This window comes from Periophthalmus magnuspinnatus, chromosome 21 (assembly GCF_009829125.3).
Source record: "Periophthalmus magnuspinnatus isolate fPerMag1 chromosome 21, fPerMag1.2.pri, whole genome shotgun sequence".
In the NCBI taxonomy this organism is placed as follows: Eukaryota; Metazoa; Chordata; class Actinopteri; order Gobiiformes; family Gobiidae; genus Periophthalmus; species Periophthalmus magnuspinnatus.
Genome location: NC_047146.1, coordinates 13,372,890 through 13,389,282, shown reverse-complemented (window position 1 = coordinate 13,389,282; position 16,393 = coordinate 13,372,890). Strand labels below are relative to the sequence as shown.

General features: G+C 36.8%; 1 protein-coding gene across 4 annotated transcripts in view; it reads right to left on the bottom strand.

Annotated features, from left to right (window-relative positions):
- The window catches only part of pkp4 (plakophilin 4), a 106,068-nt gene that overhangs the window by 53,488 nt on the left and 36,187 nt on the right, over positions 1–16,393 (bottom strand). For 3 of the 4 annotated variants that reach the window (XM_033987450.2, XM_033987448.2, XM_033987449.2), the window contains exons 3-4: positions 6,434–6,546; positions 793–827 (exon numbers count right to left, since the gene is read on the bottom strand). In XM_033987450.2, the coding sequence (XP_033843341.1) occupies positions 793–827; positions 6,434–6,546 (148 nt within the window). Of the gene's footprint in view, positions 1–792; positions 828–6,433; positions 6,547–8,785; positions 8,840–16,393 lie in introns of those variants that run through there. The other variant, XM_055230457.1, reaches the window with a different exon arrangement.

The following is a 16,393-nucleotide window of genomic DNA, read 5'->3' as shown; positions in this document are numbered from 1 at the left end:
CAAAGGTTCTGCTAGGTTTACATTACAATTCAATTAAATACTATGGAGCTTTGTTGTGTAATGAAGACGGGATAGCAAAAATATATAGTTATGGAAAATGTTTTGTGTGATATAGAGCGGTAGATTGCAAGTTTCATTGGTTGACTTTCTAGTATATTTACTGCTGAACACACTCACTACAACACAGATACCAACTGAAACAAGAATTTATGATTTAGAGGTACACTGTGTAACTTTTCTTGTAGATACAACCTGCTTGTTTCCATGGAGATGTTATTCACCTTTGTTGCATTTATTCAATCACAAGTGTTTTTATTGCTTAAAATATAGCCCACATTGAAACACAAGCATTCTTACTGTGAGTTTACCTCTCCACAGATCTGGCCTGTAACTTGACCTGGTTGAGTCACTTGTTGATGAGCATAGGGCTGTCCAACCTATGGTTCAGGGGCCAAATGCGGCCCTCAGACCAATTTTTGTTGGTCGTCATGCCTCCTCCTAAACTGGCCTAATTGATCAGGAAGTATTTTCTACTCCAAACTGAAGAGATTCTACTTTTATAACCTGAAAAACATCACATTTCATTGTGACACAGACCTAAAAATAATCTTCCAAGTCTTATTAACTGTCTCTGTCAAACCTAAGTTACATGCGCCATTTGACTCCCTGTATCGACACTAGTTTGTGGCCCTCCGCTTCAAATATGTTTCAGTATGTGGCCTTTAATCTAAAATAAAACAAAAATCTCCAGTCATCACGGTATAGATGGATAGGGAGTTTAAATGGACTTACCTGGTACTCTCCAGGGAAGAGACTTGTCAGATGAACTGTAAAGAGAAACATGAAATTTCAATATGAGTTCAATACATGCAGTAAACGCGACTCTCAAGTGCATGTTCTGAGTGAAACCCTCTAGGGACAATACACTGACCACTAATCATAACAGTGCAGGCTGAAGCTTTAGACTCGCGGTGCTGTTTAACTGAGATGTGATGTCCATTTATGTCAACAGTTTATCAATGCAAAAGGTCCCCTGGGTGACAGCTGAGGCTTGTGTGGTCATCAGCACAGCCACAACACAGCCATAGTAAAGCCGGGATGCTACAGATCCTGTTACACAATGACTCCAGAGGAAAACAAGAAGAAAGCATGAAAGAAAAATTTAACTGCAGACTGAAGAATTGTTATCTTCTTATAATTTGTCATGAATCTGTAAAAAGTTATATGCAGGAGCGGTGCCAAGGTGGGGGGTTGAGGGGACCCTAGCTTCCCCCCCATCTGTTATATAGGCTGTTTAGAAAGTTATTTGAAAGATAGTCATCTTAAACCTTTACTACCATGGACCACTCCTTGATAAATGATGGATTACATTGTTATGCTACATGTTTAGAACAAAAGTGTGGTAGCTAGATAACAACTAAAAGCAGGGTTGGGGGTGTTTGTAGTGTGCAAGTAGCCATTTTAGTAATCGTGTGTTGCTTTTTAACATTTATATAGACAAGTTCCTTCCAAGTAGCTTGCAAAGAGATTTCTAACGTGTATATATAGTGCTATATAACTAAAATGTGATGAATTAAATGCCTTTTACTAAAGTAACTGTATACTTTAGGTACTTAACAGTGTGGGCCAATAAATAGATAATGGTTTATGTTTTATAGGCATCTAAAAGTACCTAAGTATCTAAGCCTTGCTATCGCCCTTATATTTACTCAATTTCTTGCGGCAACAAAAATTAATGGCTCTTCGGCATTTTTATTTTGTAAAGGTAGCTCCCTGAAGGAAAAAGGTTGGACACCCCTTTCCTAGAAACAAAAAATTTGAATGCAAACCTGGGATTGTCACGATACTTTTCCTTAGTATCGAATACCAATTTTGATAGAACAGTGAGTTCTATACTAGTGTCAACAAAGTTCAAAATTACTCTAAAACTATACAAGAAAGGTCAAATTTTGTCATGTTTATGGGATTTTATCAGTATCAATGCTTGTTAAGTTGAGTACCTAGTTTCAATACTGGTTTTAGTACCGATTAGTATCTGATCTTTTATTCTTTTGAAAACTAAATTACGTTGAGTATCATGCGTTGCATTTAGAGTGAGAATAATCAGTACAGCTACTTTTTGAGTGGGTAAAATCTGAAATTTCCAACTAATACGTTTATAAACATACAGATTTTTAATGTGTTTAATGTGGAATGTTAAATTAAACCTCATTGTTTTCATTTTAATATTGAGAAACAATAATAAATATCTGAACATGTTTGCAAATTGTGATTAATCTTCAAAACCAGACACATTTGACATCAGGATCACAATATAAATGTACCAGAACATCTCACTTTTGATTACTGAGTATTTTCACCAAAGAGATACCACTTCCTACTTGCATTTCCTCCACTCTGCTGCTTATTAACTGAGACAGGGGTCACGTAGCAGACCCTTTCACATCTCCGCCACTCCTTTTGCCTAATCCGCTCCATTCCTTTACCACTCTTTTTGTACCTGATGCTCCGAGCTACGTTTCTATTTTTTTTTTGGTCCCACCTTTAAGAAAATCATCTTCTCTGATTTTAATGAGCGCAGAGGCAATTAAAAAACGGAGGAAGTCGGCTACGTCTTGCTCCAATGAACCGCGACAAATGGAGGAGCAGTATCGTGCCAAACACGAGATGCAAAAAAAGCTAGCTAGAGACAGGACGGTTTGTTTTACGGAGCCCTGTGGGGAAAAGAGACACTGTATGAATGGATGGGCTTTTCACAGCATCGCCACAGGTCAAGTTTGATGGGTGTCACCTTGTTACCTGCTGGGCTATTGAGGTGCAGTTGTATGTGCTCAATGCTAAAGGCTAAACTCTATTGACATACAAATGAATACTATTAGCAGTTTAAGGGTTTAGGGTTTAAGCTTTGGGCATCTGTAAAAGTGTGAAATGTAGAGTAGAGTTTTAGGTTAGGGATAAAGGGAGAGTGTTAACTGTAAGTACAAGGTTTGTCAAATAATACAAGAGGAATTTGATTTTTAAAAAAAATTATAGTTTAACAAAATTGGTGCATTATTAAAAAATGAATTCACAGAAGTGTACTCACAGTGGCAAAAGGTTTATGTTGACAATATTACATAGGTGTGTTTCCTGCACCACTCTTTCACATATAGTTGAGTTGAAAAAAAAAAAAAATTCCAGATTACTTTGCACTTCTACTTGAGTAATGTTACTTTGAAGTTAAGCGTATAAGTCCTGTGCTCAGGTCTCTGCACTGGCATCTTGTGGCTCGGAGAATAGACTTTAAAGCAGCTCTGCTCGTGTACAAGTCTCTCCATGGCCTAGCACCAAAGTACATCTCCCTCATGTAAGTGGCTTATGAACCATCTCACACACTGAGGACTTCTGATTCTAGGCATCAGCAGGAGGCCGGTCCCTGGACTAAACATGGGGAATCAGCGTTTCAGTTTTATGCAGCTAAAACCTGGAACAATCTTCCTGAAGATGTGAGACAGGCCTCTACTTTGACAATGTTTACATCCAGGCTCAAAGCTGTTCTGTGCATACGACTGAAAGGTTTTTATTCTGCACGTTTAATGTTACTTTTATTTATGTTTTGATTTGTTTGTGAGTTTAGAGTCTTTCCTATTCTGACTATATAGCACAATGTGTACACAAATAAACTTGCTGTGCCTTATTCTTATGTGAGTATATTTTATGGCTATTCTACCCACTTCTGTCCAGAAATGACTAACACCAAACAAACTGTGTTCTCGGGAACCCTATTGGTCAACTATATTGCGATCAAACTAAAAATATAGCTTGGCACAGAGGAAACCGAAGTTAAGCTTGGCCTATATGTTTTAAGTGTCGCTGCTCAGATGTATTGGCTACACTTGAAACTGCATTGTACCTGCATCTATTTCAGAGCACAATGGGGAAATGGACAGTCAGAGCACTTGTTATATACGGGTAGTGCTTTTTGTAGCTTTTCAAGTGTGAAGTGTGAGAACAGAGGCGTAAGGATTATTGTCTGACTGAAGACTCAAGAAATTACCATGTACCATTTTCTACTTTTTTACTAAATGTAGTTATTAACCTGTTTTATACTTTATATGGAATTGTTCAGCTACTGCAAGAAACCATTTCTGTCTGCTGTCAGTTAAATGGGTAAAATTAAGTAATATTCCCAGTTGGGTACCTTTTATTTCTATACAGAATCAACGGCCATTTTGAAACGTGCATGATTATTGCAAAAGTGATAAAAAAAAGTTGTCAATGTGAAGTACTTTGAAATATAAAAATCATGATTGAGTTGTGCACATTGCAAGCTCCTATAAGAAAATTACCCATTTAAGTATCAAACATAGCCTCTTATGTAATGTCACATAAAAGTGGTAGTCTTAGGGGTGTAGTTAGCCAGCCATTATGTTCACAGCCCTGCAAACCTGATTTTCTTTATGCCCCCCATGGCGGTTACTTCACATGTGTGGGCAGATTGCTATAATAACAAATAGAAGGCTTTAAGTAGAAGTATTGCACATTTTGGCAGTCTTAATCAAAAGTATGAGGTAATAAAGGCAGTGAAGAACAATTGCACTAATGAAAGCCAGCACAAATCTGACCATTAAGCAATCTCACAAATGTCACAGTCCATTAACCTCACTGTAATTTCCCTCGACACTTTCAAGAAATTAATTTTAAGCCAGGCCTCAGCCAGAGTTCAAAACAATACAACCCATGCAGTGTAAGGAAAGTTGAAATTAGGGCACAATTATCACTGTATAGCTAGTTTTAGTGTGACATTGTACAACAGAAGAAAGGAGAAGGGAGGGAGTGGGTTAGCTGAAGATTTGAGAGTGAATCCTGTGTTTAATCTGTCTCTTTCCATATAAATACACCTTTTCCTAGTACTTTTCTGTCATTTTTGCATAAACTCACATGCAGTTGTTGTATTTTGAGTGCGGTCAGATCATAGAGATAATGAATTATTTGAGAGCTTTTATCACGCCCTTTTTAGTCGACTAGTTGACCACAAAACTTGTCTTTAGTCGATCACGAATTTCTTCAGTGGATGACAGCCCGAGTACTTCTATTGACAACAAATTTACCTTAATTTGATTTAAATCTTTTTTTGTAAAGGGCATGTTCTGATAATCCTTTTCAAGGTTTGTTTAGCCCCGATTATGTTTTTTCTTAAGTCACGCTTGAGATCTGGTTGAGTTTTATTGGCCTACCAAAATATTGATAGTATTTTTTTTTTTAAAGAAATTTCAGAAAAAAACTAATTCAATATTTATACATTAAATACCATTGTTGGATAGGGTCAGTGTCTTCTAACTTGGCTCAAATTACTTTTGTTGCCATGTTTTATAAAAACAAAAGACAAGATTTTTTTTTATTGTACACACAGACAAAAGAAAGTGCTAGATATTTCTTTATATTGATAATCCCATTTGACGCAGTTGCCAATGGCTTTATCGACGTGGCCTGGTCAGACTGGCTGTATCGAGCTGAGAGAGACAGAGGTGCTCATTGAGGTGAGTACAGCTGATGAAGTGAGAGAGAACGCACTCACACACAGACATACTTCACTGAGCATAAGACACTGCACTGTCACGGCTTCAAATGGAAAAGGGGCTCAGCTCAAAATGACTGGGAGTTCAAAAGGAAACTTCATAATGGTGGTGCTTGGTTGGCTTAAGATTTAGTTGAAGTATGGGTTTTTCCCTGGCTAAATCATTGTGGTTTGGACATCAAAATAGTAAATAAAGTCGTTAAAATTAAACAGCTCTTTAAATCTAAAATTAATTGTTAAATTTCTTCAGTGATGATTGGTTGTTTTTAAAAAGTCACTATAGTAAATACTCCAATACATCATGGACAAAGGGATGGGTGATACAAATGATACATTTTGCTATCCCGATGAAAATTTTCAGATATTTGGCAACCCATCACAAAAAAAGAAATTAAAATGTGCCTTGGTTAAGCTTCATATATTCCACAAAAAATGAAAACACTGTAAGATTAAGAACAAAACAGATTGCGATGGAGATTTCCATTTCTTGCATTTTTAATTGGCACGGGTTTTGCAGTCTTGTTAAAATTTATGTTTAAAAGTTTGTAGAATATACTTTATTGCAGCACATTACCAAATGCATATGCACACTACAGGCAGCACTACCAAAATACATTTGAAAGTATAGTTTAGCTTGCTCATACTAACTTGACGAACTGCGTACCTACTACACAACTACCAGAACTACTAAAACAACTTATCTGGATTTGAAACAGCCCTTTACTAAATGTCCCATCTGAAATAAGCACTGCAGCTTGGTCCATCCCTTTACCATAAGCTTATTCTATGGGATCTGGCCATGGCCGTGTGGGACAGAGGTGCCATGTGGTACATCATGTGTGCAAGCCATTGGAGGGAGCATCTTCTCCTCATTACCTGCTGCTCGCTGCGCCTGGCGATTCAGCCCCGAGTCGGCATCTTTCCAGCTGATTTGCCACAATCTGCCTCTCCACCTCCAGCTCCCGGGTTAGCCGCTCAAACTGGAGCTCCTGAGGGGAAACAAAGGGAAAAAAAGAAATGTGGTGAAGATTATAAGGTAAAACAAACATACTGGGTTTGATAGGGATCTAGCAGCAGGAACTGAAGTCAACACAAATGCAGCATTCTGACAGACATGGCAGTGTGGTGTGTTCCTCGCCATGGCAGATTATTTGTGAACAGTGACAACAGAGAAAACATTGCTCAAGAAAAATTGCCCCAAAACATTTCACTTCTACATATTGGATCCAGTGCAAGAATCAATTTAAACTCGCAAGGGCTCATTAATATTGCATAAAGCCTTAAGAGTTTATGAAGCTAGAAGTCATTACCATATTTGGGAAGAAGCAGTGAAACCATGACGGACACAGACGTGATAAAATCCTTGAAGCAACTTAAACCTTTCTTAGAGGCTGATTTCTTATTTTTTAACAGCTAAGCTTAGGCAAAGGATGACAAAATTTCAGATAAAAGCAAACTTTTTGTCTAACTATTCTTTAGACAGTAAACATATTCAGCAATGAATTGAGTTTACTATTGATATGCTGCTTTTCTTGGAATTCCTGTGTGTTATTATTAAAATGGGTTAGGCATTATAAGTCATTTTTCAGCCTAAACCCTTTTAGTCATGATAGAAATGTTATGTACAACCTTATACAAGTTGAATAATGTTTGATTTTTAATGTAATGACCGAATAAAAAAAAATATGTAGAAATAAATATACCGCTTACTGTCGACCAAAACAATGTATCAAAAGAGCAATGCAACATGAACTAGGCAGTCCCAAGCCTTGATAAATATGAGAGAAAACATTCAGAATTCTCAAAAGGCAAGTTGGGCTTTCAGGATTATTCAGTTATTCAGATCACAATACAATCATAATAACCTAAATATAATTATTGTGGCAATTTTAGAAGCAATACAAGGGGGATTTCCAACATCTTACTCTAGAACAGGTGCATAAGAAACGACTTGCCAAACATATGAAAGAAAAAAATTCTTGCACAGTGATTTATTCAGAAAACAGCCCTTGGCCTTTATCAGATGCAAAATTATTAGAAGGAAACCCAAGGCATTTCTTTACTCCAAAAAAGTAAAGTGCTTTTTTGTGACATTTATAACAAAAACTTTGATCTAATAAAATTGATCATGTATACCTGAGAATGGATTACATACTTGTTCATGGTGCTATAACATGTTATATAGTGACATCCCTACCAGCCAAACACCAAATTTGCAAGTCCAGTTTGGTCCAGTTTGGTCATCAAATGTCCAAGCTCTGTGTGCAGCCAGGCAGCAGGACACAAGCATTTTTCTCTGCCCACACAGGGAGATAAGCACCACTTGTGAAGGTGATATTTAGCCTTGGTGGCACCGTTTCTAGGGGAGTTGTCTTGAAATCAGCATTTGACTAATTATATTGCCCGAGCAAAGCTATTACTCGCACAAATTTCCTTCCAGCTGCCTGCTCCACATAATGGAGCTTCAGAGATACACATGGTTTTTCTAGCACACTGCACACACACACACTTTTTAATTGGACGTATTTACAGGGACAAAACACACATTTGCTATTGAAATCGGTCCATACAACAAGGGCTGCAAGATGAACCGCTAGAGAATAGAAATTGCAGTTATCAAAACGCAAAGAATGCAATTATTTAGTCCTCTGCAAGAAACTATATGCTGTCTTATTATGTATACAACTTGCCAACTCTTACACGTGTTCTGAAATGCATGTGATTCTTACATTTATTTAGCGCTTAAAGGCTGTGTACCCAATTTTTACTTACTTTTTTTTATTGTTTAAAAATGTGAAAAAACACAAAATTTTAAAGGATTTGGCCCAAAATTATTCCTCACATACCTTATAGATTCCAAAAAATCCTGATTATTCTGAGGGCTTTTTGCCAGAGTGGAATTTTGCAGTCACAGATAACATCAACTAGCATGCTACCTGTGCACTTCCTGATTCTTGGACAATAACACGGCTTATGTCCGCTGCGTACTGTCTGCATCTAACTATATTTTGACCTCAAGAGCTGTGTATACAACACATTTGTACTGGGGAAAAACAAACTTCACTCAAATACATGGAAAAAAAACACAGCTACAGGCCTTTTAATTTAGCACCAATGTTGTATTTGTGTTGTCCCTTGTTACTTTTAAATTGTGCGCAGTGAACTGTATCTTCAGTCAAAAGCATACGTTGCTGTTCTAATCCGTTCACAATACTTGTTACTACTTACCTTTAAGCCAGGCTGTGCAGTCATGTTGTTTTCATTACATGTCCAATAGCAAATTCCACTAGCGCTGTAATACAATCCATATATAGAACATACACTCACATTGACAAACAACTGCAAACTGCTAAAGCTATTCTGTGACCTGTATTGAGGAAGCATGACCACTCCTAAGGCGCATGGACCCAGCCTACTTTTCACACCTAGTCTCCAATAGCTCTCAAGGGGGCAGTGAAATGTCTCCCCCTCCCCACGCCACACCTCGCCTCTCAGCCCCTGCTCTGTGCCGTGTTCCCTCGTTGCAGTTGCACAATGTAAACTTGAGTGAAAGGAGGGAAGCGTGAAGGAAGAAAGGAAAAGTCAATTTTTTTTCTCAATTGTATACACCAGAGACACAGAAAGAAGACACAAGTAATTAGAGTAACAGCGTGTGCGACATCAAGCTGTAATGTTCAAGATAAGGAGAACTGATATTTTTACTATTTGTTGACTTTTTCATAACACAAACTGTGTTATAGGATTTTGTTGAACTATGGACCATGAGGACTTGGCAACAATCTCTGGGACACACCTAAACAGCTAGCATTACATTACAGCACATTTGTACATTTCCTCCTCAGTATACATTCAATTGTACTTTAATTTCATATTTAAAAAAACAATATTTTTTCCATTATTGAAGCCACAGTGTTTTAATTTTTCAGTTTGGTGGAATTTATTACAGTGAAAAACTTGCAGTCTTGCTCTGAACAGGCTTGCATCTCCATAAATCTGACTCTTATTTGGACTGGAGGACCTTTTCCTGCTTGTTTCCATGGAAATGTTGTTTTTTTGACTATAATCTTCCACAGTATGGCCTAAAACATATCAAGATTATTTTCCAGAACATACATACACAGTACATTTTCATCCCACAATGTTTGATGTGAAATGATTGCTAACCAGTTTATCCTAACTTCAACTGTTGGCCTTCACAAATTTGCCCTACACCTTTCTATTGTATACAGTGCTTCACTCTACAATACTGTTACTAAAGAGGCCAGTCAACTTGCATAGTCATTTACACCTCTATGGGGATGTGAACAAATGCTTTTGTGAGACAGGCAGGCCATGTCCAAATGCATCCTCCATCATTATGCATTCAGGGTCCTATAGAACCCATTCACACTTTGTTACAGCAACACATTACACTGTATACATTACCAGATCTGAAAGAGGGAAAATTAAGCAGCATAGAAGTGAACTGTGTAGGATATGCTGCTCTAAAAAGTGCATCTGGCAGATAAGACTACAAATTTGACTAGTTAAAATGACTATATTTAAGATTTAACTAAAAAACGTACCTAGTTTTACATAGTTTGACAATTGTGGCGATGTGCTTCCTAATTGTGAGAAAACAGATGTAATTTCATAACTGTTACGCAATTACACAGCCATAGTTTTACATCTAGGCAAATGCATATGCAATATTTGTAACTTGACTAAGTAATAAATACAGAAACAGTTAATTAACAAGTTAAAAATGTAGTTAGATTTATTTTACATCTGGCCATTTGAGTGCAGCCATTTTGCTGATGTGGCCCTTGGTGAAAATGTGTTTGACACCCCAGTTCTACGTGGAGAAGTTTAATGCTATACTGTGGATTTGAAGCCCTCCTTCAGGCCAAATAAGGTCAGGTTTGTGGAGATGCAAGCCCACTCAGAGTAAGAACACATTACTTGAGTGCATTTTTTACTTAAAAGCCATATACTGAGGCTTTAAATGAATGATTAAACTGTCAGAAAATCCGTTCTTTCTGCACAAACTGATGACATAGATAGAGGGATTCAGCTCAACTAATTATTTTTTCCCCACACTTTTTTTCACAAACTGCAAAAAAAAAAAGAAAAGAAAATAAGCCGTATGCACTTTATATTAAGGTATAACAAAACTATGCCAGAGTGACATTTTATGATAAAGACTATTTTGGAGAGGTGAAGGTGACTTGATATGCAGAACACTCCACCACTTTGATTGACAGTTCTATCACCACCTGCTAGCTTGACAGATATGCACTCAAAGTCCCCTCTGCGCGATAAGGGTAATTATTTAGAATCTCACTCTATAGCATGGTTAATAATGTTCTCCCCGAGTGGTAACCTTTACAATGTAATCACTAATGTCTTATGATCTTTAGCTCTGATGTAGTAGACATTATTATCACAACTGTGGGTCAAATGGAGTGTGACAGGAAGGGCATCTGATGTAAAAATAAATGCCTCTAGCTGAATAGAGCTAGAATAGAACTTGAAATCTTTAAAATAGTAATAGTTTAGGGTAGAAATGAATGGCTGACATTTCATTCCTCCAATAAACGCTGTAATTTTGTTCTAGTAATTCCAGCAATATCCAGTAAGACATTTCAATTTAAGTTTAGTTTTAAATGTCCAATATTATGCAAAATTGACTCTTTTAGCTTTAGGCCATGTTATAACGTTGTTCCTTCTCAAAAACAGACCTGAAGTTGTGTTTTGTTTCATTCACACATGTTTGAATAACCCTTTATTATTAGTACATCTACATCTCCAAAGCTCAAAATGCTCTGTTCCACCTTGTGATGTCATGAAGTGGTAATTTTCAACAGCTACCCATTACCTTTAGTTCAGTACAGACTGAAATAGAGGGCTGAAATGATCCAAATGATTCTAGTGAAGGTGTACAGAGTTTAAAAACACAGGGGAGCACTTCCTGTATTACCACATGACATCACAAGGTCACCAGGTCACGCTAGAAGGACTCTGTCTCTTGTTTGGCCTGGGAACGCCTTGGGGTCGTGTCTGGGGTGAGGGAAGTCTGGGAGTCCCTGCTTAGACTGCTGCCCCCACGATCTGATAAGCGGAAAAAAATGGATGGATCACAATGTGGAACAGGGTGTTTTCTATTTGAGGGAAGAACTCAGCCTAAATATGCAAAGTTTGTGTGCTAAATTTTGTTTCATTCACACATGTTTAAGTGTAATATGGGCCCTTTAATTAGTCTGTCACAATTAATACTATATAATCTTATAGGTCAGAATCATACATATATATATATATATATAGTTTTGCATTGGCAGTGATTTACTGTATATTTAAATTACCACAAAAATAAATATGTAAGTTTCTGGAGGTGGCATATCACCTGCATTATTCCATGGAAACAGAAAGTAAAAACCATACGTCAGAACATTTTCTATGCGATAGATGTTTTATGCCATACTGTTGAATATTACACCCATAGGAAAAAGAGTCAGGTTTGTGGAGATGCAAACCCGCTCAGAATAAGGAAGTGTGTTTTTTTTGTGTGTGTGTTTTTCAGTGCAAAATAACACATACAAAATGAAAAAAAAAAACAAACATGCTTATATTTTACTTGGCAAAAAAGTTACTTAGTGTGGCTTTAGCACTGAGCTGAATTGGATCGAATAATTAGGCTTAGTACATGTTGTTTTGGAGAAGAGTTCACTGGGTTAGATTTGAATTCTGTGGTTATAATATCACTGGAGAACATTTATTGTGGTATTTTATGAAACAATATATTGTACAATTTAAAAAAAAAATTGTATTGTGACAGGCAAAGTTGCAAGGAGATAGTTAAAAAGAACTATAAGACCAGCGGAAAGTGGCATTTTCCAACTTTACAACACAACCCAAATTCATAAAAACTCCGCCTATGCTTGCTTCATACGCCTTATAATATCTCTTCTTGACATTCATGTGCCATTTTATTGCCTCTGAGGTTATTCTGTAAGACTGTAATATCTAATAACATGATGATTGTCCAGTGATTATCTGCATTTCCATCACGTACACCAAAAGCCAGACTAGAACACAGTATATGAGACAGCTGCCAATCGAGAAAGCCAGAAACATCCTAATAAACCCTATGCCTGCTTCTGTTAGATATGTACACTAGAGATGCAGATTACTATAATTTCCACCATGAACAACACAATATCTTGTCTTATTCTGCATAAAAACAGCTAATCCTGTGGTTAACATCTGTACAAACATGTTCTGAAATGTGATTCTTGCATTGGTTTGTCAGTTCACTTCAGGAAATGTGAAATTTGAACTAGTATTGTCACGATACTAAAATTTCAGACTTGATTTCGATACTAATAGCAGGGCTGCAAACTGGGGCATAGTGAAAAAGGAGACTACAATCCATCTATCACCTCCATCCACATAATCAATCTCAAAAGTCTGTGGCCATTATCGCTATTGCACGTTACTGCAGTTATATTTTTTTTACCTGAAAAGTGAATTTTAGAAAAACACCACTTGAGAATGTGCAATTTATATGGGACAAAAAAGGGGACCTGGGGTAACATTTTGAACAAAATCTATAAAGCCTCCTAAATTCTATGGCATTTTAGAGGTGAATTAACTAATACTTTGTAGTGCAAATATATATATATATATATATATATATATATATATATATATATATATATATATATATATATATATATATATATATATATATATATAATTTTTATTTTATTTTTTTTTTTTTTTACGGGGAAGTAAAAACATAACTAAAGAATCACACCAGACTGGGATGACCACACTGTTTGTGCATTAAAGAATGAGCTGGATGTTCTATATATCCCAGTTTGATTATAGCAGGCCTATAAATAAAGAGAATACAGCAGCCATTTACTACTAGTCTACTATACTATTTGAACTCTTCAACTCGCATTAGACCATTTAAGTGTAATAAGACTTTGAACAAAGCCTTGACTGTTAAATAAAAAGTAGGGATTCAAATATTGATCTAAGTATATTCACTGCTTATAAGTTTTATCACTGCAGTGTGGAGAGTGGCTCCTGAAAATCTTATATAGAGATCTGAACTCATGTTTTTGTGAGCCAGGCTATGTAAGCTACATAGACACTTCATTAGTTATGCACGCACATGCTCATATCATGCGTATGCAAAATCTAATGTCTTATTGTACATTGCAAAAGTACTTTAAAATGTGGACAGCAGACAAACAGAGCTAACATATTAAGAGCTAAAAGGTTCACCTGACCGGTCCGCTCCAGTGCACAGTAGTGCTGTGTCCTCTTGGGGTTGGGTCAGTGGTGTTCTAGGGCAGTGGTCCCCAACCACTGGGCCGTAGACCGGTACCGGTCCACCGGCAGTCCAAAAAATAATTAATTATTTCCGTTGTATTTATTATCTGAATCTGAACAATCGTTTATTTTGAAAAATCTTTTATTTTGAAAAATGACCGGATTCTCTCGGTTACATTTCCGTCACTTGAGCGCCGACAACTTAACCCACAAATTAGCAAAATGAGTAAACCCCCCCCCCCCCCAACCAACGGAAACATGCTTCATTTGGAGCTACAGCTCAAGATCTTTCAAAAGCTCTTCAGTCATGGTTCAGTTCTATCCTATGAACATGGCTTTTTTTAGTATCGGTACCTGCTCAAATGAGTATGAAGTTTTGATACTTGCAGCACTCCTAGTATCAAAATCAAGTTTTAAATTTTTGTATCGATTAGTATCTGATTTTCGATACTTTTGACAACCCTACTTTAAACAGAATACTTTTATTTAAAAAATATATTGAAAATCGAATCGCAATTGGAATGTTTGTCAAAAAATTGCAATTAAATATTTTTTCTCGAATGGTTCAGCCCTAAAGACGGTCTCTCACAAACTGGTAAATGACAAAGGCAGAGTTTATGTTTCACAGCAAAGATTTACTTAACTGAGAAATAAGTCATCAGTCCTGCAAGGCGCACCCCACTGAGAGATTAAGGCACAAGAAAATTGGCTATTCTAATCTGTCATTATGTCTGTCAGGTTGCTTATAAAGGATGCACATATATTTATATAGTGATGACTGAATAAAACAGCATGTTGCCAGCATAATTATCTAAGCATTTAATTTTAATTGTGATCTGCCTGTTAGGTTTAATTATCATAAAGAGCCTACAAGGCAAGGTTGAAAATGATAGTAATACTTTGATGACAGTTTATACTATGCATATTATTGCCAATTTGCAACACACCATTGAAACCATATCCCAAGGACCCCCTATTGTCCTCCCCTTTCAGTTAACGTAGCATCACAATCAAAGTTCAGATTATGCACAAAACCAGATTTAGGTGATCAACTTTTTTTGACTTGAAAAGCTAAAATTTAAGAAAAAAAGTAAAAGTAAAAAGACAGTTTTACCATTTCTTCACAGATGCCTCTTAGTGTTATGTCAGTGTTACGGTGCATTATATAGCCAGGTTACAATTAGCTACTACCAGCCCATTTTGCTTCATTTAGAGAGCCACTGAGGGAAGAAATAAGTAAAAAAAAAAAAAAAAATAAAAAAAAAAAAAGCAGCTCTTGGATCCAAAAGAGACCACTGCGTTTTGCCTGCATCTGTGTATAAAGCCTATCCTTCACAAACCATGTTAGCATGCTAGTTGTCATGGGCTTTACCGTGATGGAAAAACTCTGCTCTGGCCTCTGAAAGTGAATTATAAACTCATCATGATAAAATAATATGCACACTAGGAATACCTTTGGACCACTGCAAACACTTAAAAACATGAAAAACTGAAACTGGTTCATTTTAAAGACCGGAGAAATGAGTTACCTTGTAGTACTGTAGCAATTTCCAATGTATAAAGATAGACACATAATCATTTAATAAACTGACTCAATTACAGAGCAGATAACCATAACCTGTGTAAAAAAAATAAAAATGATACAACTGTCCTCATAACCACCGTTTAATCAGACCAATATCCTCTCCATCAAGACACTACACCACAAATACAATTGCCCGACATCAACCCAGAGCTCATATGCTTTAAATATTGGCTTGTTACACTAAAGAGCCACAGTGGAACGAGACTATATTAGTATTTCGTACACAGATGTGCTGGAGGGCTGCTTTAAAAGAGCCGTGGTAACGAGATAGGAGTGCAACAGTGAACAGTGAATTAAATGGTCTCAAAGGTGAATTTGAAGAAATGTGGAACCAGTGTGGCGTGAGGGTCTGGCGCTGGTCTGAAAAAGAGAGATGTAATGTGGTAATGACACACATGGACACACTGCAGGCACAAAAGGACAGACTCTACTGCTACTGCATCATTTAAAGCACAGGACATGCTGCGCGAAGACTTCAAGATGTACTTTTTCATAATGATAGGTCAAAGCGGACATTTTCTACTGTAATACAAAGATACATTAGGAGGAATTAACAGTGATTTAAGCATTATTATGGACAACCGCGTTCATGAAGCCTATGCTATTCTCACACACTGAACAAGATAATCCAGTAAATCAAAAAGTCTTGATCCCAATTATGGTAAATCTTAAAAATCAGATAAAAAACACAAACACATTTCACAGTTTCTCATTATTCTTTCGTGACTACTTCTTCAAACCTTGAGTACTTTTTGAAACCACTGCAACTATTGACAGTCTTAAGTCCTTGTTAACTGGCCTTCCTCTTCAGAAGGTATAATACTCCCTACAAAAGCACGCACAGCCAGGCTCGGGTGGACAATACCACAATCTGCCCTTTAGCGATGTAAATAAACGTCCCCTGTGTTAAAGTAACTTCTAAGGTGGAG